This window comes from Oryza brachyantha, chromosome 10 (genome assembly GCF_000231095.2).
Source record: "Oryza brachyantha chromosome 10, ObraRS2, whole genome shotgun sequence".
Lineage (NCBI taxonomy): Eukaryota > Viridiplantae > Streptophyta > Magnoliopsida > Poales > Poaceae > Oryza > Oryza brachyantha.
In genome coordinates, this window is record NC_023172.2 from 12,899,668 (window position 1) to 12,923,976 (window position 24,309).

The 24,309-nt window shown below is 41.4% G+C and overlaps 4 protein-coding genes across 7 annotated transcripts; 2 read left to right on the plus strand and 2 right to left on the minus strand.

Annotated features, from left to right (window-relative positions):
• Positions 1 to 210: 210 nt before the first annotated feature.
• LOC102709205 (ABC transporter G family member 11-like) lies at positions 211 to 5,556 on the plus strand. The gene is made up of 10 exons (XM_006661837.3): positions 211 to 651; positions 1,962 to 2,251; positions 2,494 to 2,665; positions 2,742 to 2,864; positions 2,959 to 3,087; positions 3,188 to 3,382; positions 3,495 to 3,581; positions 3,674 to 3,946; positions 4,154 to 4,261; positions 4,959 to 5,556. Exons 1-10 carry the CDS (start codon positions 220 to 222, stop codon positions 5,304 to 5,306), a joined length of 2,157 nt encoding a protein of 718 aa, XP_006661900.3. The 5' UTR covers positions 211 to 219; the 3' UTR covers positions 5,307 to 5,556.
• A 3,088-nt stretch (positions 5,557 to 8,644) lies between these two features.
• On the minus strand, positions 8,645 to 13,307 carry LOC102703069 (enoyl-[acyl-carrier-protein] reductase, mitochondrial). The gene is made up of 10 exons (XM_040528082.1): positions 12,950 to 13,307; positions 12,599 to 12,759; positions 12,439 to 12,507; positions 10,849 to 11,354; positions 10,665 to 10,767; positions 10,477 to 10,576; positions 10,107 to 10,183; positions 9,947 to 10,025; positions 9,063 to 9,181; positions 8,645 to 8,974 (listed from the first exon to the last, which is right to left on the minus strand). The coding sequence occupies exons 3-10, from the start codon at positions 12,462 to 12,464 to the stop codon at positions 8,881 to 8,883; spliced, it is 1,104 nt and encodes a 367-aa protein (XP_040384016.1). The 5' UTR covers positions 12,465 to 12,507; positions 12,599 to 12,759; positions 12,950 to 13,307; the 3' UTR covers positions 8,645 to 8,880.
• Positions 13,308 to 13,435: 128 nt separating this feature from the next.
• Positions 13,436 to 16,407, plus strand: LOC102703342 (E3 ubiquitin-protein ligase HAKAI homolog). Its single transcript, XM_006662410.3, has 3 exons — positions 13,436 to 13,771; positions 14,514 to 14,572; positions 15,120 to 16,407. Exons 1-3 carry the CDS (start codon positions 13,436 to 13,438, stop codon positions 16,204 to 16,206), a joined length of 1,482 nt encoding a protein of 493 aa, XP_006662473.2. The 3' UTR covers positions 16,207 to 16,407.
• Positions 16,408 to 17,315: 908 nt separating this feature from the next.
• LOC102709771 (katanin p80 WD40 repeat-containing subunit B1 homolog KTN80.3-like) lies at positions 17,316 to 24,006 on the minus strand. 4 transcript variants are annotated; one of them, XM_015841911.2, is made up of 19 exons: positions 23,789 to 23,999; positions 23,524 to 23,691; positions 22,441 to 22,571; positions 22,171 to 22,288; positions 21,821 to 22,047; positions 21,557 to 21,659; positions 21,271 to 21,341; positions 20,585 to 20,608; positions 20,376 to 20,450; positions 20,148 to 20,291; positions 19,949 to 20,072; positions 18,900 to 19,835; positions 18,751 to 18,812; positions 18,526 to 18,651; positions 18,370 to 18,444; positions 18,181 to 18,293; positions 17,982 to 18,098; positions 17,821 to 17,889; positions 17,316 to 17,715 (listed from the first exon to the last, which is right to left on the minus strand). In XM_015841911.2, the coding sequence occupies exons 2-19, from the start codon at positions 23,549 to 23,551 to the stop codon at positions 17,640 to 17,642; spliced, it is 2,619 nt and encodes an 872-aa protein (XP_015697397.1). In that variant the 5' UTR covers positions 23,552 to 23,691; positions 23,789 to 23,999; the 3' UTR covers positions 17,316 to 17,639. The 4 variants fall into 4 exon arrangements, with proteins under 4 accessions (XP_015697397.1, XP_040384045.1, XP_040384044.1 ...); XM_040528111.1 differs by having other exon boundaries at positions 23,769 to 23,999; XM_040528110.1 differs by having other exon boundaries at positions 23,524 to 23,999.
• Between the last annotated feature and the right edge of the window lie 303 nt (positions 24,007 to 24,309).

A 24,309-nucleotide genomic window follows, 5' to 3' on the forward strand; every position in this document is an offset into this window, starting at 1 on the left:
TGCACCTCCATTACTGCATGGCCTTTATATCCACCACCTCCTCCCTCTCCTCTCCCAAGCTCAGCCGATCAGCTCATAAAACCGTGGCCAACCCGAGCAGCCACAGGCGCGACGTGTGTGTGTGTCGCCTCGAGGTCTCGCATGGTGGAGTGAGGTCTGTACGGAACGACGTACGTAGGTAGGTGGAGGTGGAGCTGGGTATAGCTAGCGAGGCGAGCGATGAAGAAGCAGGGGGTGGTGGCGGGGGCGGCGGCGGTGGCGGCGGCGGGGATGGTGAAGGCGGAGCTGGAGGACGTGGGGAAGGCGGCGGGGGGAGCGGCGGCGGCGGCGGTGGCGCTGAGCCCGCTGAGCGAGACGCTGTGGCGGGAGAAGGCGGCGGCGGAGTTCCTCGGGGACGTGTCGGCGCGGCTGGCGTGGCGGGACCTCACCGTCACCGTCGTGCTGGGCGGCGGCGGCGGCGAGACGCAGGACGTGCTCCAGGGGCTCACGGGCCACGCCGAGCCTGGCACCATCACGGCGCTCATGGGACCCTCCGGCTCCGGCAAGTCCACGCTGCTCGACGCCCTCGCCGGCCGCCTCGCCGCCAACGCCTTCCTCGACGGCACCGTCCTCCTCAACGGCCGCAAGGCCAACCTCTCCTTCGGCGCCGCGGTACGCTCTACACGTCGGTGTCACCTCGCCGGCTCGCCGCCGGCAGCCGCCATTGCCGCTGTTCTGACCTTACTACTATCCATAACGCTAATTAATTTACTAATTCACTCTGCTTTTTTATATGAGTTGGGATATGATTTAATTTCTAAAACCGATTTTTTCTGCACTAAAAACTTCACCTTTAATTAAGTTTTGGTGCATTTTTAAGTTTTTTCTGCACACAGTGAGAAATTTTCTCATAAAAAAGAGAGAGAATATGTGTTTTTCTTTGCTTGAAAATGAGGCTTCTTTATGCACTTCCTTTTCTTAAAAAAACTTTTTTTTGTCTAATTAGAATGTTCACTGTGTTTTTTTCCTCTCTGTTGCTTTCATTTCTTGTTTGTGTTTGGGTCTCTCTCTGAATCACCTGAGCAACAGATTTCAGAACGAGAAAAAAATGGGCCATTTGTTGCCACGTGCCAGGTCTTGGAACCTTGCTGCTTTCTGGCTTCTGATTGCATTTTGACACTTAGCCAGATGCTATGATGCATTGGAGGCTACCTTATCTGCATAATTAAATGCATCAATAACTCCTTTTCATGGAGATAGATTAGCCATTTCTGGCCAAGATTTCCATGTTTATCTTTTAAAAAAAAACTGTTTCTGATTGTTTTTAGATAGGGCAGACTTTTTCAGGTAGATGTTTCGTGATAGATCCCCCAGAAAGTGGATGATATATAGAAACAGATGGGATGTGGTTTACCAGTTTTTCCAGAAATGTGCTCATCAGAAACTCATGATCCCTTGACAACCCTGACAATTTGTTGTGCATTTAGCGTGTGTTTGTTGTCCAAAATCATTTCTTAACGACTTCACAAGAGTTTTTTTTTTATTTCAGAGTCCAAAAGAAAGGTTGTTGCTGATATTTTTCGTGACTTGTGCAGTGGTGCTTCATTGGTTTCTGTCAAAACTGTCAACCTGTCTTAGAAGAGCTTTTTTAACATTCTTAAAAAAAAATACCTTAAGATATTATATTTTTTATATAAAAATTTAGTACCCCGAGTTACAATGTACCCCCCAAGATATTTTTTAAGGACGGTAAAAATCCTCTATAGGAAGTAGGCTAGCATTTGTACCAATCACTAACTAGAAAGTATTAAGCTAAAAAAGTTCAAAAATCTTTGTATGTATTTTTTTTGTGAAATAATGACAACATGATAAACCGGATGATCGACTTTCAATCTGGTTATGGTAATCTCATGGTAGCAAAAATTAAGCTATCTCCATTCTCCAGGACACTGAAAAGTTTCAGTAAAATATGTAATATTCAGGCCTATGTGACGCAAGATGACAATCTGATCGGCACACTGACGGTGAGGGAGACCATCTCATACTCGGCACGCCTTCGCCTTCCTGACAAGATGCCCATGGAGGAGAAGCATGCCCTCGTCGAGGGGACGATCGTCGAGATGGGGCTTCAGGACTGCGCCGACACGGTGGTCGGCAACTGGCACCTCCGGGGGATCAGCGGCGGTGAGAAGAGGAGGGTCAGCATCGCCCTCGAGATACTGATGAGGCCTAGGCTGCTCTTCCTGGATGAACCAACCAGTGGTCTTGACAGGTACTACTCCTGTTATCACATATGGCAAATCAATTTCTTAATTATTGGATCATGCAGTTAAGCATGACAGAAATCTGGTTGGAATTGGAATTTGAAGATTTGATTTGCACAGCTTGTGCTTTGCTTGTTTCAGCCATTACTGATATAACTTTCAGAGGGTCACTGTGCTTTGTCATTTGTCGGGTGATTGCAACTGTTCATCTGTGCAAGTAACTGATGTGCAACTGGTTGAACTGTTGCAGTGCTTCAGCATTCTTCGTGACACAGACGCTGCGTGGGCTGGCGAGGGATGGCAGGACTGTGATAGCATCAATCCATCAGCCGAGCAGCGAGGTTTTCGAGCTTTTCGACCGGTTGTATCTCCTGTCAGGAGGCAAAACTGTTTACTTTGGGCAGGCTTCTGAAGCTTGTCAGGTATGTGGAGTTTACACAGACTCTCTGAAGTTGTTTCTGCAATGCCAACATCTATACTGTTCTTTGAATTTTGCAGTTCTTTGCCCAAGCTGGTTTCCCTTGCCCACCATTGCGCAATCCATCGGATCATTTCCTCAGATGCATAAACGCAGACTTCGACAAGGTGAAGGCCACCCTGAAAGGATCAATGAAGAGAAAAGTAAGTTTCATGATTCAGTCATTCTCCTACTTCTTGTACCCACAACTGGTATTCATATCTTGACTGAAATTGTGCTGAAATTTTGCATACATAGTTTGAAAGATCCGATGATCCGCTCGATCGGATTATGACTTCGGAGGCCATCAGAAGGCTGATCACCTACTACAAGAACTCACAGTACTACTTCGCTGCGCAGCAGAAAGTCAACGAGATGGCACGGGTTGTAAGTACTAGATTACCTCAGAAACTTCCCCAGAAATTCAACCCTGGCTAGACCATTGCAATGTAAGTTATGAGAACTCATATCGGTTTTTTTGTTGCAGAAAGGGACAGTGCTGGATGCAGGAGGGAGCCAGGCTAGCTTCTGGATGCAGGCTTTCACGCTCACAAAGCGATCGTTCATCAACATGTCCCGGGACTTTGGGTACTACTGGCTCAGGCTCATCATCTACATTGTTGTGACAGTCTGCATTGGGACAATCTACCTCAATGTTGGCACTGGATACAGCTCCATTCTGGTAAAAATTTCCCTTCTTCAGTTGTTACTTCTATTTGGATGCAAGCTCACATTAGAAGCCTGAACTGAATAGTAAGCTTGGTGATCTGATAAAACTGTAAAAACAAAATTAGGCAAGAGGTGCATGTGCTTCTTTCGTCTTCGGCTTCGTCACGTTCATGTCGATCGGAGGATTCCCATCTTTTGTGGAAGACATGAAGGTTTGTGCCACCACTGAATCAACTGGGTTGGAAATTTTCTTCAGATTACAGCAAACCATGCTCACTGAACCTTTTTGATTTGTTCTTTTCAGGTGTTTCAGAGAGAGAGGCTCAACGGGCACTATGGCGTGCTGGCATTCGTCATAAGCAACACGATCTCGGCAATGCCATTCTTGATCTTGATCACCTTCATCTCCGGGACGATGTGCTACTTCATGGTGCGCCTCCACCCGGGTTTCACGCACTACCTCTTCTTCGTCCTCTGCCTCTACGCAAGCGTCACCGTCGTCGAGAGCTTGATGATGGCCATTGCCAGTGTCATCCCCAACTTCCTCATGGGCATCATCATCGGAGCTGGAATTCAGGTGAGCTAGAACCCATTTCCAACTACTTGATCCTAATCCATCAAATTCAGGCACTGTTTGGAGTCATGCAATGCGTACAAACTGAAATTAAGTTTTGAGACTGTTCATGGAACTGCACGAAGTAATGTTGATGTTTCTTTATATTCTCTCCTGATCATGGCATGGAAAAACATTTATTGAAGAGAAAATATCTTTGGAAATGGACAGGGGATATTCATGCTGGTCTCAGGATACTTTAGGCTTCCCCATGACATCCCAAAGCCATTCTGGAGGTATCCCATGTCATACATCAGCTTCCACTACTGGGCACTGCAGGTAAATTGTCCAACTTTTTCACAGAACTTAAAAGTGAACACAAAATCACATCAAATCAGGATTTCAAACAAGAAATTTAGGGAAATCCTGAGCTCCAAACATTTTTTCATACTTTTGTCGATTTGAAAGTTGCCTATGCCTCTAGTGTCACTTGCACATGTCACAGAACATGAATTAATTATACATGTGAAACAAGAACTACTGATAAATTTAGGAAACTTTTTCAGGGTTTCAAACAACAAATTTAGGGAAATTATAAAATCAAAACAATCTTTTTCATGGTTTATTAGCTTTGTCCACCTTTTGAACTGCTTATATATTTCTGTTGTCACTAGTAAATATAGTAAAACATTAAAAAAACAGTAAACAGTAAATTATGAGAAATTTGAAGGGAAAAAAACAATTTTTTCATAGGCCGCGTTCGATGCAAGGAATAAGATATCTAAACCCTCTCGTTTTCCACGTGCACACTTCCCGAACTGCTAAACAATGTATTTTTTGTGAAAATATTCTATAGGAAAGTTGTTTTAAATAATCACATTAATCTATTTCATATTTTTTAATAATTAATTAATCATGTACTAATTTATTACTACGTTTTCCGCACCGGATAACTAATCCCCTTCTCCAAACTACCGAACACGGCCATAGTTTATTAGCAAACTTGAATTTTGATGGGTTTTCATGGATGTTGCAGGGGCAGTACCAGAACGACCTGAAGGGGCTGGTGTTCGACAACCAGGACGACGAGCTCCCCAAGATCCCCGGCGAGTACATCCTGGAGAACGTGTTCCAGATCGACGTGAACCGATCCAAGTGGCTGGACCTCGCCGTGCTCTTCAGCATGATCGTCATCTACCGCCTGCTCTTCTTCGCCATGATCAAGGTCAGCGAGGACGTCACCCCCTGGGTGCGCGGCTACATCGCGCGCCGGAGGGTGCAGCAGGGCAAGGGCGGCCGCCGGGCGGAGCTCGCCGCCTCCCGCTCGCCGTCGCTCCGAGCCTACGTCGTCGACGCCGACGACCTGCCGGCTGACCATCCGTGAAACGGACATGGCCTGAAAGCCCTGGAAGTCTCAACTCCTGAACCTGAACAAGTGGGAGACAGGAGAGGCAAACAGGAGCAGAAAAAAGAGGCTAAAACTGAACTAAAAAAAAAGGCAACCTGAATATCTGATATGATAATTGTGTGTGTTATAGTAGTAGCAATGCTTAATTAATCAAGCTGTCTTGTTGTATTGTTTTGATAATACTAATATCAAGGTGTATATCAGCAGCTGAATGCAAGTTTAGCTACTTTAGTTTAATTTTCAGGCCTCTGTCTATCTCTGATCTTGCTGTAGTTATGCAAGTTAGCATTTGATGGTAGTGATCCATAATTTTTGAGCTGCATTTGTGATGAACAATCTGATGGAGCCCAGATGGAGAGGTTTCAAGCTTTCACCTATTTGGATGGCATCTTGCTGCAGTGGGTTGTCAAAAATGGAGCTACAGCTACAGATGTCAATGATGCATATGGCAGCAAGGTACTGAAGATTTTCACAAGGATCTTGTCAGGACAGCATACTGTATGCAGTTTGGTTGGGCAAGAAAAACATCCTAGAAAGGACATAGGATATTTATGACCATTGAAGAGCAAACTGTATGCTACTTGCTTGTACCATGATCCATGATTAGTCTGAACATTACAAGATGCAGTGGCCTGTTAATAAGCAGTTTAGTAATGTTTATCAGTAATGGCAAGCTGTTCTATCTTGTCAGGAGAGTATACTGTATGCAATTTGGAGTTGGGACAAGAGAAAACTGTGTATATGCTACTTGCTAATACCATCATCCATGATTAGTCTGAACATTAGAAGATCCTATGGCCTGTCAAGAAGAAATTTAGCAATGTTTATCAGTAATGACAAGCTGGCTTGTTGTTGGAAAAACAGGAAAGATACTGTTGTAACATAAATTGGGTTTATCCTGATCCATCTCTCTCTCTGTGATCTCAATGCAGGTAGGTGTAGCAGCAGCAGCACGAGCTGAGAGGATGCTAGCTGCAGATCACATGTAGAAGTTAATGCAGTGAGCAGTGGCAATAACAAACACAAAGATAACCATTGTGCAACAGCAGCAACACTGCAACTGGGAACAAGATAGATGTCATCCAGTTTGATGAAGGGATAGAAATCACAGCTGAAACCTATCCTATCTTCGTGAACAGTGGTGCATGAAATATCTTGGCAAAAGTAGATAGAAATCAATCTTTATGCCACATGAGCCCCATCATTGAAAGATATCCAAGAAGTTAATTCAAAGAGAAATTCAGAAGGATGCTGCTAGCTGGAGCTTGGATCATCCCTGTATGAGGCTCGCCCTTCTCAGCACGGCACAGCATGCTCGTCGACATGAAGCGTCTGAAGTTGGTGTGCAATTACAACCCTTTACTGGCAGTGACTCTGAATCTTGCCAACTGATTTGTACTAGATCATGGGTTGTATCCGTGCATGTGAATTGTCTGGTTATGGGTTACATGAATACATGCATGGCATGAGTATTTTCTTTGGTTTTGGAAGGCTGGCAGCTTAGTTCAACTAGACTACCAATATTCTTCCATGATTGCTACAAAGATTAGGGTTCTAGTCATTTGAGTTACTGCTGATAAGCCGTGGAAAAATTGAATTAAGCAACCAAAAGTAATAAGTGCAATTTTTTTATTGTGTTATTAGTGGTTTAAAAACTAATTCTGAAAAAATAGACTATGATGAAAAAAGAACTAAATTTGACTCTAAAGTTAACTTTTCAAATTCAAATCTTGGTTGTACCTGATCACCTGCAAACATATGATAAGAGGGCTAGAATTCAGAGCTCAGACAGGAAGATAAAAGAAGATGCGACTGGAATTGAATTGCCCATACTTTTTTTCTTCTCATCTACATGGAGAAACAGAGGGGATGTGAGAGGACTGAAGTACTGAACAGACATCAAATTGTTGGAAACTTGGAGGTATTCATTTACTCATTCATTAATAGCATGTCCAAACTCACAACAGAAAATGCCAATCTGTATGACTATAATGAACACAGCAAATTGTTGAAAAAAAATGATGAGAAACGACAATGCAAACCCATACTAAACACAGTACAGCTACTCCCTAATGAAAGCACTGAATTTAGAGAGCTCCATCTTGTTCTCCTCCTCAATGACAAACATTTTTTAGACGGATATTCACATAACATTTACAGATGCCATCAAAACGAACCGATCAAACGGATCATCAAACGACAGGGGAATCAAGGGCTTGAATAGAGTCAGAATGTCAGATGGAAGTGGTTGGAGCTCGTCAGGATGGATCATGAGGCTGTCCGGCCATTGCCGGCAGCAACAGACAGCAGGGCAGATGCAGAGGTTTGCAGCAGTTTGGGGGATGACCTCGCTACATGATCTCCTAGGACCTAGGGTTTATGTGTACGGCAGGAGCAGAGGAGATTTTGCCCTGGACTGCAGCAACTGAAAGGGGAAAAGAAAAAGGATGGCCCCTTTCCAGGCTCTAATCACTTTATAAACTAATTTCTGTTATATTAGTTTTGTTTGAAAAGATGGGGCCATATTTTGGCCTGATTCAGGCTACGTTTGGGTAGATGTTAGGTAGTAGATTAATACACGATTAATTAATTATTAGTTATAAAAATTTATAAAATAGTGTGCCTATAAAAATTATAAAATATGATTTCTAAAATAACTTTTCCATAGAATTTTTTTAAAAAAAACACATAGGTTAACCGTAAAAGAGAAAGAGAGAATTTGGACTTAATAGTGACCGCCGAACGCATCCACAATCCATTATTTTCCTACATGTGGTCGCTACCTCATTTTTACTAATTGAATGCCCGTGATTTGCTATGGGAAAAAGAAGTTAGATTATATTATTGTCTAAAATAAATAAAACTATTTTTTCGATGTGATATACCACACGTCTTAAATCACTAAAAAAGAAATTTTATTTTCTAGCAGTTAGTTTTATTGTTTAAATCACTAAATAACTATAAAAAAATCAGATAGTCTCTAAGAACAAAACGCTTCGATGCATTCCGTTTCGCCTTCTTCCCTGGTAGAAGAACATCAATCAATACCCATAACCCATTTTATTAGGGCACGTGATATCTCTGCTTACTCCAAAAGTCCAACCTCCTCTCCTCTTAGACACAAACGTCTACTCCTAACAAAACCACACAAATAAATGGTTCGTTAACAAATAAATGGTTCGTTAAATTTTTGTTTTAGATCTAATGGCAGCCTATTTTAAATTATAAAGATCACTTGCAATATACAGCAGTAGACATAGGAACATGTTTTTCCCTTCTCAACATTTGTTCTCAAATAAAAAAGAAGAAAACTCTAGAGTGAAGGGTCATTGGACTAGACAGCACTTGGCACGTACAGGGATCCGCTGCATTGTGTACAAAACATCGTGCTGCTTTATAAGCAAAACACTGAAAGAGGTCGCCAATCTGGCAGCCACGTGCACATGCACTATTTACATCCTCTTTCTACTCCTATTTTATGTGATCTAGTTTGCATCCTTTTCAATATACAGAATACAAGTTCTCCCTCATCCATTGTCCTGGCCTTATCTTAGAACATAAGAACCTGCTTTGGTTGGCTCCCATGTTTGCCGAGTGCCTTGTCAAGAGCCAAACGGAAGTCGCTGAAGGGCGTCAACTCCATCCTGCAAGCGAACCGATTCACAAACGTTCATTTCTTTCATACTGTGTCAATATCCAACAACAATTCAACAAGAGAGCAACATTTCATACTCGTATTTGAGCTCGCCTTTGCGCACCAGGTCCAGCAGGTAGTCTATCATTTTTCTAGATTCCTCTGCCTTATCTGAACTCATCCACTTCTGTAGCCAGAATCCTTTCAAGGAAAGATCCTTGTTCACAACATAGCATTGTGTTAAATATTGTCTTAAAAAACTGTGTTAAATAATTGACATCAAGACAACATGAATACATGATGCATAATAGTAGCGAAAAGGAAACGATTGGTGCTTCAAACTTAATGCAGGAATTTTTCTTTTGCAGCTACCCCTCCGTTTCATATTATAAGTCACTTTGGGCTTTTACAAAATTAAATTTTTTCAAGTTCAACCAAGTTTATAGAAAATACAACAACATTTTTAACACAAAACAAATATACTATTTTAAATGTCTCTAGGCTCTAGCGGTGGTGGCTGTGAATCTGCCACCCCACTTCTTAATACAGGTTTTTTTTTTTTGTAAATTAGCTCATGGTATTTACTGATATTATGGAATAGTCCATATTTGGTTCAAACAAGTAATATTAGTATAGTTGATAAAAAAAATCCTATAACATTTTGTAATAGATATTTTGCTAGTACTATAAAAATATACTTAATGGTGGGATTACTGAAAATAATTTGGTTGTTGCGGATGTTAGTAAATTTTTCTATAAATTTACTCAAACTTGAAGAGGTTTGATTTATGACAAACTCATAGTCACTTATGAAACAGAGGAAGTAAATAATAGTTCAACGCATTTTGACATACCAAGATAGTGTACTTCGCAGGTGATACTATTGATGCAGAAATAAATTCTCTTCTTTACTTATCAATTTGACTGAGCCGTATGACTTGAGCTTATGTGACACACAATCCCCTGAGTCTGGCGTACTAACCTTAAAAATGAAAGATGAAGTAGATACAGTAACAGGTTTCTTGGACATTCCACCATAAGTCACCATTGTGCCACCTTGTCTAAAGAGAGTTTATAATCATATATGGAAGATAAAGACGGTTCTAATTGGAATTGGCTCATGTTTAAATTGATAGTGTTACCTTAAAATTTTCAGTATGACAGAAGCAACATTTCCACCAACACAGTTCAATCCTAATGTAGGTTCTGGCAGAGCACCCTGATACCACAGTAAACAAAATTGAGCAGTATAAGGAAACAGTTGAAATCATCCTGTTTCTTAGAGTTACATTTTTTTGATAGTTGTCAAAGTTTGGGAGAACTTGTGACTTGAGTTCATTTTGGACTAAGCATTCCCAATTAAATTAATACGGCAACAGATTTGAAGAAATACATTTTGACAACACTATTTCATATATTTAATATAAATACTATGGCCACTAAAAGTAAGTAGGAGTAGATGGTTTGGGGATGATTAAAGAAATGGAAATGCAGGCCTACAGAGAGAAGTACCAACAAGGTCTTGATATTCTTTATATCTATCTGGCTTTCTGTGAATACTTGATCTGCTCCAAGCTGTTTAAGTTTGTCCTTGGCTTCTTCTGAGCCAGGTCTAGAGCAAATTTGGGAGATGAGATGAGTGAGTCATCATAAAGAAAGTAAAATTGAAATGAGATATGATGCGATGCAGAAGAGAGGACCTGTCCCTTATGATGTTGATGGTGTGAAGGCCATGGAGTTTGGCGAGCTGAATGACGCACTGACCGACAATGCTAGTGGCACCATTCTGGACAAGAGAGTCACCTAGGTGCAAGAGAGAGATGCATCAGCATCAGGGTCCCTAACATAACATAGAAATTGGACAAAAGGGAAGAGCAGCAGCACCAGGGGTGAGGTTTACAAAGTCGCGGAGCATCCTGAGCGCGGTGAGAGGATTGATGGTGATGGTGGCGGGGTAGTAGGGAGGCACATCGGCGCGGACCCTGTGCCAGGCGGTGGCCGGCTTCACGATGTAGGTCTGCCAGGTGCCGAAGGAAGGCGGGGATGGGATGACCCAGTCGCCGACAGAGAGGGAATCGACGGCAGGGCCGAGGGCGTGGACCTGGCCGAGCCCCTCGTAGCCTGCGACAGCGCCGGGGAGGGGAGGGCGGACAGGGTAGACGCCCTCAATGCGATTGAGGTCGGAGGGGTTAATGGGGGCGGCCAGCATCCGCACGCACACATCACGGTCGCCAATCTCCACCGTCGCCACGTCCGCCACCCTGACGACTTGCTCCGGCGACCCGTGGTGGTCGTAGAGGACGGCCCTGGCGGGCGGGGACGTCAAGATAGAGAGGTATCTCGCCCTCGCCGCTGAGGCTCCCAGCAACCGCCTCGCCGCCGTCGGTAGCCTGTGCCATTAAAAAAGTTGATGGTTATCTGTGTGCCACAAAAAAATTTATAGACACATCTATGCCATGACACAAGCTTTCTTTAACATGTGTGCCATTTTGGATGGATGGAGACTTAACGGTGTCAAATGGAGATGTAAAAAGATTGTTTCGCCCTTGTTAGTAAATAAATAACAGAAATAAATTTAAAACAGTAAATAAATATGGACAATCAGTAAATAATTTATAAAATGACAGAATTAATTTTAAATCAGGAAATAAGTAAGAAAATTCGTAATTAAATTATAAAATTCCTAGAAATTCACAAAAATTGGCTCATAAATCCGGATAATTCTAAAAAATACAGGAAAAATTCGTAAATAAATCCAGAAAATTCACACAAAATCAGGATAATTCAGAAAAAAACAGAAAAATGCCCAAATTAATCAGTAAATTATCAGAAGAAATCAGAAAAATATGAGAATACAATAGATAAAATACATGACATTAGTACTAAATTACTTGGGTCATATCATCAACATTCAAGCAGGTGGATGACTATTGCATACGAACAAATAACTACATATCACATGGAAAAAAAACAAGGGCATGACCATTGTATCCATAGAAACAAGTTCATATGAATGTCACACACCATTTCATTTAGATACACATGCAAAGGTACAAAAATCGTGAACGTTTAAATTTACAGAGACTGCAATGTAGACACAACTACCATGGATGAACATTTTGTGCACTAAAACGAACGTCGGTAGCTAGAAGGAGTAAAAACACAGCACCAATCCCAGCTATTTTTTTCCACAAGAACATCGAAATACTCTATAATACTGGTTAATACTCTATAATACACCAACAACTAAATGGACAATTATTGCTTAAATGGCCAATTAAAACTAGTCAAATAGAAGATGTATGTCGAAGTTGTACTTTGGGGTTCAAAACATAGCCTGACAAATGTATGGTACAATTGCAACTTATGAACAAGACATGATTGAATTCAATTATGCTAGTAATTATCTTTGGTTAGCACAAACTGGTCCATGAGAATTTAAAAAGGGAAAAGGGCAAGCAATTAAAAACTCACCTCATTAGATACATCGAAGACACCATCTTGGATTTTCTTGTATATTGTTCAAGCAGTTTTGATGAATACCTAAATCGCAAAATATGCAAGAAAAAAATTAAAGAGTAATGAACTCTGCAATCAAAGTCAAACATACTAGGGAGTAGGGACAAATAATCACCTCCTCAACAATTTGTGCAGTTTTTGCAGATGCCTCCATAAATACTAGGCCATGCTCCTTGGCAAATTGTTCACCTTCCTCATAGCTGACAGCAAGTCAAGTCTCCCTCCTGAAGTCAAGTTAGCCAACTGTAAGCGATATCTGAATGATTCTTGACCAGCCTGCACAGTTGAAACAAACAGTGTGAGATGGACGTGCATTATGACACCAAGCTCAAGAAACTTAATTAACAGGCAGCCCTAAGCATAAATGTGTGTCATCGTTGTGGTAGTTTAATTAAGAACTCTTTACAGCCTAACCTCGTTTAGTAAATAAACTAAATTTATAGGGACAGCATACGATGGAACTAACCAGTCATAAGGATGAATTGATAGCCATGTAACCACGTTTTTAGGAACTTGCCAGAGGTGAAGCTTTTAATTTTGGAGGCGAGGCGGCTTGGGGGCTCACCCCGCGGGCCTGGGCGCCGGCTGGCCGCACGGCCGCGCCGGCCTGGACGCCGGCTGGCGCACGGGAGGAGGGTTCGGGAGAGAGCCGCCGGCCTGCCGGGTGGCCGCACGGGAGGGAGGGAGGAGGAGGATTCGGGAGAGGTCCGCGGGGGTCCCGCGAGGCGGGGGTCCGCCGGATCTGGCCGGTCCGGTGGCGGCGGCGGCGGCGGCTAGGGTTTCTGGGGGGGAGGCGGCGCACGGGAGGGAGAGGATTCGGGAGGAGTAGCTGGGCAGTGTTAGTACTTTTTCTTAGGTGGGTCCCACCTGTCAGAAAGTTTGTGTCCATAAACTTTTTTTTATTTTTTTAATGACATAGGATAAAAGACTCCGGCAAGAAACCCTAAGCAAGATGCTCCAGATTCGCCTGAGCAAGATCGGCTCGTCGGACTCCGGCGCCGCCGCCGCGTCGAGCGCGGCGGCCGGGGCCGGCGGGGGCGGCGGCGCCCCGCCGAAGTCGGCGTCGGCGGCGGCGGCGGCCGGGGGCGGGCCCCCGGAGTCCGTCACGGTCGCGTGCCCCGACCACCTGGTGATTGCCGACCTCCCCGTGGCCAAGAGCCTCGGCGCCGTCACGACCTCCGCCGTCGCGGCCGCCCGCACCATCGGCCGCCGCTCCCGGCGCCCGCTCGGCGAGCGCGTCCACATCTGCTGCCGCTGCGAGTTCCCCATCGCCCTCTACGGCCGCCTCGTATGCAGCCATAAACCCTAGCTCGTTCCCCATTTTTCTGTTTGCTCTCTTTTGTTAGATTTGCTGTGGTTTGGTAACAAAAATAGAGCTTCTAGTTAACCACATGTTGATGTTGTCTAGCTGTGCATCATTTAGGAAGCAACACTGATGGATAGCAGATCATGTTGGAATGGCTAGTGATTTGACATAAGAGTATCCAGAGTCAATGCTATTTCCATCTGTTCGTAGTATTTTCGTCGAATTGCGCCTAATTTTCAGACAAGGGAGAGTTGCAGTCTAGTTTAAACTTTGAAGTCATTTCGAGCGAAAGAGTTTGTTCTGCTACAATATTGATGTCATAGCACATAGTAGTTGGTTAGAGAATTGCACACGGTTTGCATGTCAAATAGATAATAGTTGGAATTCCTGATGCTGAATGTACTATAACCTTATTTCCTTCATGACAGGGTCTTACAAATTTAAATGTTGAGAGTATTTGGATTCATTGGTAGGTGTGGTTTTGTGCTAAAAGTATTTCCTTTATCAATATTTTCTGATTTTGGATTTAGCTAGGACACAGGCAAGTGAAACAGACTTATTATGTGCATAGTATTTGTATTTCACAACTATCTGTATCTAGGATTGTCGTGATAGTTTCAGTGTTGTATGTTTGTGCCATTTACTTTAGTTCTCTTGTTACTATGTGTTGGTGGACCCTATGCCCTATGATAGTGTTGTGACATCTTTTTTTTCTCTGTATCAGATTCCTTGTGAACATGCTTTCTGTTTAGCCTGTGCTAGAAGTGATTCCAGCTGCTATCTGTAAGCATCGCCCTGAACTTTCTGGAACTTGCTCTTGTTAGTATATTGACTTATTCAGTAGGGTGACATGCAGTCTTTCTTCTGTATGTAGTTAAATTCCTTGTATGATCTCTGTGCATTCCTGATTGATGTGCTATTTTCCTTAGGTTTTAAGTTTTCTACCACATGGAGTTTCAAGTACGTAGATCATAAGATATATCAGTATGCATGAGTTTCAAATGGTGTGGTACCATTACTCTATTAGTAAACTATGCCTTTTTGCATTCTGTTACTATTGTTTACATGGGATGTGTTAGTCTTCTGTGTCAATAGCTATGAACGTTGGTTAAGACGTGATGCACATCATATTGCATTACACCTTGGAGTGCTAATATTTGTGTCATTGCCAATCAAATGTTCAACATGCAATCATAAGATTTTTACAATAAACATTCCACTAAAAATGAGAAATCTTACCAGCTAGCATTGGTATTTTTGATTATTTCATTACAAATTAACATTGTCTAGCACCTGCCACTTTTAAATGTTTGTTAACCTATTTTTTCAGTTGTGATGAGCGCATTCAGAAGATTCAGACTGTGAAAATGATGGAAGGGATTTTTATCTGTGCTGCACCTATGTGTCTCAAGTCTTTCCTTAAGAAAGCTGAATTTGAGTCTCATGTACCTGAAGTTCATGCCAACCTCCTGGCGAATACTCCAGAGAGGGAAGAACGTAATGAGCCAGATGCTCCTAATATATCCCGTGCTTCTGGGGGTGATCAAAGACAATCTCAGATGCCTGAAATGTCGACTGCACGTGCTCCTCCTAGGACTGGTGTTTCACCCTCTTCAAGTTCTCACATGCAAGATCGTGAAGACCGATCTCGCTACCACCATTCTAGGGATCAGACCCCACAGAGGCCACCTATGCTAGCAAGACCACCATCATTCCATGGTCGTCATTCTTATCCACCAGGTGATACTCAAAATGAGAACCCACCTCAAGGATTTGATCGGCCCTACAACTGGGCTAGTGAGAATGCACCTGGGGCAACTCCAGTCCGCCAAGAATCGGAGCATGGTAGTCAAGACAAACAGCAAATGATGCCTAATGCCCCTTTCATGTTTCCTCCAATTCCTCATCAGTCAAACTTCATGATGCCCATGAATATGAATCAGCCATTAATGTCCAATGCATCATTCAATTACCCTCTCCAACAAGATGGAAACCCGCAGTTTTTCAGTGCTCCTTTCCAGATGCAACTACCAGATGTTGGACTGGATCAAGGTTCAGCCTCAGGGGTCCAACCTGCACCGCCTGGTGGTCCTTTAAGCTTCCCCGAGGGGCTTCAGCGCCCATGGGGCATGGGATTGATGGGCAACCCATTTCAGTCGATGCCACTTGGACAGGGAATGCCTGAAGGTGCTGGTGAACCTCAGGGAGGTGGTGGAATGGTTTTCCTGCAAGGTGGTTTTGGAGTCATGCCAGATGGTTCGATGAATTCAGGTATACCAGGTAGGGATCTTTCAGGCCAAGGTGATCGGGGTGTTCTAGCGCAGATGCCCATGCCCATGCAAATGCAGATGTCACTTCCCCCACCTCCCCCTACACAGCCCCCATCAGGTGGACAGCAACCTTTTAGCAGAACTTGATTAATTCTGTATGGTAATTAATTGTTGCTGTCAAAATTGGATTGTACTTATTATCGAGGAAATTTAGTCATCATTTTCTGCGTTGCTGATGAGCATTCTGTGGCCCTATGTTATCCCATGGGGTTTCCCCTTCTGGTGGATAGGATCATGTATTGTGCCATGAACGATGATATCCCTAATGAAATTTCTGTTGAGATTGAAGTTTTCATGCTGTTTGTGAGATTGTTACTCTGGATGAGTTAATGCCGTTGCACAGTAATGTAATGTGTACATGTACGAAACAGGGGAATTAACTATTTGCCACTGTTACCGGTAGCCACTCAAATGCTACTTGTTTTTAATCCCCTTTCATCTCGATCATATTTCCTTCTCATAATGTTTTAAGTCTGTTCTACGCCTTTCATCTTTTTCATATTTCCTTCTCATAATGTTTTCTTGTCTGCATGGTCTCCTCTCGTTTCTAATGAGAGGACATGATTACTAGAATTTTAAAATATCCTTTCGTCTATCCGAATTAACTGTAATGAATGACATCAGAACTCACATCACGATGAATTTTTTACTCCAACCATATTTATAGAATTTTTATGCATTTTTCAAAGTTTTTGAATGACATTTAAATGTTTCTTTTTCCGTTATGATCATCGACAAATCAGGTATTGAATATGACATACTAAAATAATGAATGAGTGTAAGTTTTCAATATCATAGCCTGAGCATGAGTTAAAATCATAACATTATTAGGGTTAATTGCATGATAGTTGCTTTATTTACTATGCAAATTATTTTAGCAATGAAGCAGACATTTACGTCCCTATAATGACAAAAAAAAAAGTAGAAACAATAGCTACCGACAAGAGTCACAAATAGTTAAATTCCCCATTGAGATGTCGTCAGCATCTCAACGTTTTTGGTTGCACTACCAGTTCCTGTGAATGCTATAGCAGCAGTGGACCCATCTTTTGGCTTATTGAAGAAATAAGCCATATTTATAAATAAAAAATAATTGGCGAATAAAACTTTTTATATATGTGTTCTTAGTGATTTAAAAGCTAAAGCTAGAAAATAAACTACGATAAAAAATTTCAAATTTTAGTAAAAGATGAGGGTGCTAAACTGCTAATTTCTTCATGCCGGTCTAATAATACCCATTACAACTTGCAATCAACTATTTGATACCTGCTTTGTTGCAGTAGCTGTAGCTCTGTAATTACATATATCTTTGAACTTAAAGGATATATTTGAAATTTTGTTGACTAATTGATTGCACATTTGCACACCGGATGATAACAGAAATTGCTGTACATTTGCCCAGGAATAGGATGACCTGTATCTTTCCTGCCTATCTTTTTCTCTATATTTGCCTATGTCCTATATTTTTCTATCTGTCCCAAGGAGAAAGGAGTATTGGGCGAAATATCGCCGTATGGCTATCATCTATCCAGCTGAAACATATCCTGAAGAAAGAGGCTTAGCTCCTGTGCTGATCTTCCAACCTCGCCTTGCCGCCTAGAACAGGATGCACAAATGAACCATTTTTACTTCTTTGAATGACTAGTGAGGAACTTTCAGAATCCGAAGGCAATTCCTTTCGAAGCGAAACGAAGAATTTACCGTGCCATGGTGATGAGAATGCTGTGCACTTTTATCAGCTCTTGGAAGCACAAATTGCACCGCAGGAACCTAGCAGGCAGCAACCCATACATGTGAATTGAACCATTGTGATGTACATGAATGCACGATATTCAGATGCAATGAGAAGGGAGGCAAGATACCTCTGCTCTGCCTCTATGTCCACACCAACTGCTGCAGTATATGACAGAGTTGAAGATATGGTAGTACCAAAGCTTTTAACAAGCTTATGGATCATCTCCAAGGCAACCTTCAGGTGCCTGCAATAGGAGATGTCAATGCATACTTACTAAGATGAACACTGCAAGGATAATATATCTAGTGTATATGCAAGGATAATACCTGTCACAACTGCTTTCAAGAACACTGGAGGCAAGAGGTAGGACACAAGTACACACATCTAGGGTGATACAGTTAGTATTCTCCATCAGAACACTAATTATATCAGCACTAACCTGTAAGAGTGTTACAACAAAATATCAGACATTATAATGGATGAAACTTCAACATAACAGGGTGGTAAGTACACACAGCAAGATCCTGCATCCTCTGTGTAGCATCAAGAGATCCCTTTATGTCGTTATTTTTCCAACACCTGTAAACCACCTACAAAAAGCATACGGCGATTACCGTTACTTGACATATCTAAAAATAGAAAATGCTATAGACGGGGATACTCTCTACAACCTCTAGTTTTGTTAACCGAGACTTCACTGCATGAATGAATTCTTGATGATTTTCCATCAGGTCAACAATACCATCTTCATCACCAGCTGACACGCTTTGTTGTCCAGCAATTGAAGAGCGCCACCTCTGCAGAAACAATAAGGTAGGCGCAAGATGGGTTTGGTACCGACAAAGAATAAAGACGTCCCAAATGACATAATCTGAAATTTTGTGAGTAATACATACCAAGTTATTTAATGTTGATACATACTGACTTCTCTCATAACTTGCAGACAAATTGGAAGGTACTGTTCACCCAACAGGGAGAAATGATAATAATGTTGAAAGGAAACAAAAACAAACAATAACATCAGTTTATAAGTTTAAACACTCACGATGCTCCACAGAGTGCCTTTCACTTGAATCTGCCGACTGTCTCAATGGAAACACTGCTCTTTTGTTGATATATGAAGTCTCTGGATTCCTACCAATAGTCAAATTTGGTTTTACAAAAGAAGATGCATTATACCAGTCACCAACTTCATTAGACTGAACACTCTCAGTAAAGGCTGGCCCAGATAGGTTAATGTCTCCACCACCTGAAATATATTTACATTTTGAACTAATGGGCTCTGACTGAAATGTATACTGTTGCATATTTTCAGTTTCAGGGGCCTTCTGCCTGAAGTCATGATCCATATTAGCTGTCAAAGCAGTCTCTGGATTTTCTTTACGCGTAACATCACTAGCTACTCTTCTACAGCCTGATTGTACAACCATACTCGAGCTCCTTGAATCAGTCACACGCAACAACTTACCATCTTCTTGTCCACAATCCACGGCCAGACCACCTCGTTTTATACTTTGAGGCTCAACAATTGTTAAGTCAGTAGTGAGAACTTTACTGAGACTGGGACAAGCATCCACTTTAGGGCTATGCCTAGGGACAACAATGGGTATGAGCGACGATCCTTCACTACTATATGCAGATATTTTGGACCTTGGTCTATTTGTGGGAGCAAACGATGGTAGTGAGTTACGACGGTACACTCCAGCACCTGTAGAAAGATCCAATTTAGAGTGAATTCTTGGAGCTGTTACAGGCACAACATAATCAGTCTTCCTCTTCTGGTCATCAGAGAACTTCGGGTTTAATCTAACCCTGGGAGAAACAACTGGCAGAGAATCAGATCTGGTGAGCCGAAGATTGCTTGTCATAGGCACTTTTGGTAATTTCTTTGCCACTGCAGAAGTAGCTGGAGCTGGAACTTCTTTTGAAGCAGACATTGAGATTGAGGGTTTAAGCAAAGTATTGGAAGATGTTTCCTTGGCTGCAGTTTTGAGAGATAGCAAAACATAGATAGTTTTTGGGTGAAAAATCATAACTCAAGGATAATAAATGAAGATAAAATATAGCGATGTTATATGAAACTGTTTGCAGTACCTGGGCTTCTGGAAACTGATAACTTCCCCAACATTGATGACATGCTATTATCAGCTTGCATTGACCTATTTATGCTTCCATTCAAATGTGCTTCAGCATTATTAACAGCATATGGATCGATTTTCTGAATTTAGGATTAGCATCATATTAGAACAATCCAATTGTTAACATTGTAAAGTACTAGTATATGAAACCATACCGTCAAGTCCACGACCCATATTCCAACACAACTTTGGTTATATGAGCAACCAAGAAGTTTTCCCTCATGAACAATTAGATCCCCTAATGTGGACCAGCCAACATCAACTACATCATGGCATATAATAGGTTCCCATGAAAGAACCTACAGGCAAAAAGATAAACTCTGTTGTGAAGTCATTTTCTGAAGCTTCAAAGGAGGTTACTGGTAGGCCAACACAGCAATTACCTTTAAGCTTTCATGTAGTCCACAAAAAAGTGATTTACCATCTTTGTTGAATGTCATAGACCGAACTACACTAGCCTGAAAATTAGAAGTAGATCTAGATAAGTAATTGATTATTTCATTCGGTCAAGACTCACAAACTTTGTTGACAACAAGCAAGTCATCCATTTGAAGAGAAAATATAGATAAAATGCAGTTATAGATCAACGTACTGGCTCAAAGTATTCCCGGCTATTCTGCAAGAAACTGAATAGATTAGTTACATCCATGAAACAAAAAAAAAATAAAGAGGGGAGATTGAAAGAACTTATAGGTTATAGCTCAAGTACACCAATTTTTTTTTTAATATGGGTCGTATTTACAATCAGGCTAACCAACTGAGTAATGTTACAGTTCAAAGATACAAATCAAGGTGCAGCATTTTGTTCTTAGGGAAAACAGTTGAACTGTACATATTATTTTGGATAACTGAGATACTAAGTTACATAAGCTCCTGAAAGATGATCGCAGATATGATTTCAGGTATGATACTTCATTTCGTTTGACATGCTGAATCACTGGTCAGCTTTATTAGTTACCATTTAATGACTGGGATATACACGACAGTGCTGCTCAATGCTGTCTGGATGTGTTCCCTTGTCTCTTTTAAACGACAAGGTTTTGGCAGAAATACCATGGACTTAAAATAGCTTTATGGAACTTGATTTCAAATAAAGTTCATTGAACCCAAGCACATCACGAAATGCACCTAGCACTTACATGTGACAGTGACTCCCAAATTATAGGAGATAATAAGCCAGATCACTACATAGCAATGGTATTTATAGAACTAAATTAGCTCAAACTCTGAACGCTAACTTAAATTGTTTTAAGATCCAACAACTAATACATACAATACCTCAGGTCCAGAAGAACCAATCAACTCAAAAGTTTCAAGGTCCCAAAACTTAACCGTCTTATCAGCTGAACCTGCAAAATTTTCGAATAAGAATAGTGATGTATAGGCTACTACTTGCGAAGTCTAGATGACAGAAATAAGCATCAAAGGAGCAATGGTCCATGCCAGAAATAATAATATTCATAATAGCATAACTTTGGAGGAAAACATGTCATCAGGGCTGCCAGGTGGTTCACTACAGCAAATGCATCTTCTACAAGTTCTATAGTAAAGAAGTCTATCTAACCTGTAGCCAGTAAGAACTCGTGGGGGTGAAAATCTATGCAGTTAATTGGGCCTTCATGAATCCTAAAGTCATGCAAGAGCTTTCCAGCTGTCAAATCCCAGATCTAGCAAGATGATTAAAAAACAATTTCAGTAGCCCAATAGATATATATGGAAGCTTAATATGTTTCGATAATCAGCATATCATGTGATTTATTTTCCAGTACCGTGATTGTAACATGCATTCCATTATATTATAGTCGTATTCAGAGTTTTATGGTTTTACCTTTACAGAGTTATCAGATCCACCAGAGACAATCCACCGGCCATCAGGAGTGAATTTAAGCACATCAATCTGCCGTGTGTGACCCTTGTATGTGTGAATGCATCCCTTTTTCCGCATATCCCATATTTTCATGTTTGTGTCTGAAGACCCAGAAGCGAAGAATTCTCCAAAGGGATGGAAATCAAGGGATGCACAACTTGATCTATGTCCAGTGAAAGTACGAACAACTGTGCAAAAAAAAAGTTATGGCACGTTGTGTGATACAACTACAGTTTATATTTCAGTATAAAGGCAGAGAAGTGCCCTTTTTATGAATAATGCAGCAAATTGTTATCCAGACTAGCTCATACCTTTTGCTTCCTCCACATCCCATACTTTTATGGTCCCACTTGATGATCCAGCGCCTATCATAACTTCAGATGAGTCAAAGCTCACTGATTCAACTGGACTTGTAAGGCCTGACAGGCTCTGCAATTCATAGTGACACACACTTGTAAAGTTGTACGAAGAGAAATAACTTCCAAAGTAACAAACATAGACTGCATAATAAACTGATAAAAAACACAAAAGGTGCTATAAAACATGAATGGCAGAACTTTCAGTGGCCAGTGGAACATTACCAAGATGGCACTGGGTTTGCCTATGGCCCAAAGATTGACCTTCTGATCCTCCCCACCAGTGATGAGGATTCTTGATGTCCTCCTCCCAAACTTGACACAGTTGACATCGGAAGCATGCGCGACAAACTCCTCTGGCCATTGTCAAGGAAACATGGTAGGCTGTTTGTGGAGTACCATGCATACGCTTGGGTAATTCTCAAGTTTATTTCAGAAAATCACTTCTTTGTGGAATGATATTTCAGAATATACATTTCCACAAGGTAAGACAAATGATTGACAACAATGCATTAAGGTTTAACTATGTCTGTTTCAGTAATGTATTATCAATGATATCTTAGCATCGAAATTCTTAAAGAGAAGAGCTAAACAGAATGAATATTGAAGAATTTGTATCGATTCATTCATCACCCAATTTTCACATGATAAGTCTGCACCTCAGACACTAGTGTGATCCTATTTTCTGCAGAAACTATCCAAGCGGCGGTAAATTACATAACGCAGGAGACAAGTTTTCTAAGAATACTGTCCAATACTTTTACCATCATTTTTTGGAAGGAGAACTTCACCAATGTTTCACTTACACACAAATTATTGAATAAACACTCTCACGAATTAAAGAGAGAACGAAATTAAGCTTGGATTTAAGTAGACTAAATAATTCTAGGTGCCATGCTTTCTATTACTACCTCCTATTGAACCCAACGAGTTTCATTTTCTTTTCAACTTCCATACACATATATATATAAGATGTACTGGAGCTGAACAGTATTTCATATAAAATGTCAAAAAGAAAGATAACAGTAGTTGACATGGTCTCAAAACGTCTCCTTGGAATTCGCAACAGCTCAAATCAAGGAGCGTACTGCGATAAACCCAATCACCAAACCAAGAACAACATGAAGAAAACATGAGCACAGATCGAAATCGATCACCACACACGGACCCCCAACCCCCCAACTCGATCAAATTCAAAACCTAGGTACACCGATAACCTGGCAAGGCAAGACAACTCGACTCAAAAAAAAAGACCCAAATTTAAAACTCCCAAACCGATAATCAACGGAAGCAAAGAATCGAGGATACGGAGCTTGTACGCGCGCTTGGTGTCCATCTGCGACGATGGCTGCAGTCATCAAAAGATTGGATTTTTTTTCTTCCTCCTCTCCCCACAATATATGCCACAAAGAGGAATTTTGAATTTCTACCAACCTGATGCTAAAAGCCTGCCTAATCTTGTTCTAAACCAACGAACTAGAGAGAGAAACTACAGTTAGCACTGGATGGAGGGGAAAGGAAAGGAAGAGGGAAGAACAAGAGAGCCCACTAACAGCTTCTTTCCTTTGCTCACCTTCCATCCGTTTGCTTTCTTGTTTCCTTTTTCAGTTTCCACCTCGTGCTTAAGATATTTCAATTTTTTGTTGGCCTGTGAAAAAAAGCTCCCTCCCATATAAAGATCACCTTAAATTGCTCTCCCCATTAGGTTATTTAGGGGGCAAATTAAACTTGTTATGGATATTTCCATCAGTTACCGTGTTAGGCATCTTCAATATATGTTACCCACCTTAACAAGCGTAGGCCATAGTAGCAGCAACTAGCAGTTGCTTGCACACTCCACAATGTTTATATAGGAGATGGGAAGTAAGGTGGGGCCCACTTTAGAAAGAATAGCAAGTTTTCTAGGAGTAAGCAGTTTGATGTGTGAGAAGAAAACATTATTTATTTGCTTATACCTGGTAGTAGCACTATGACCTGGTAGTAGTTATTCACCACTTCTACAATGGTTGTTACCAGGTAATAAGGTAGTATTTAATGCTTACTACCTGCTATTCTCCTACATTGTGGTTGCTCTTATCAATAATTCTCATATTA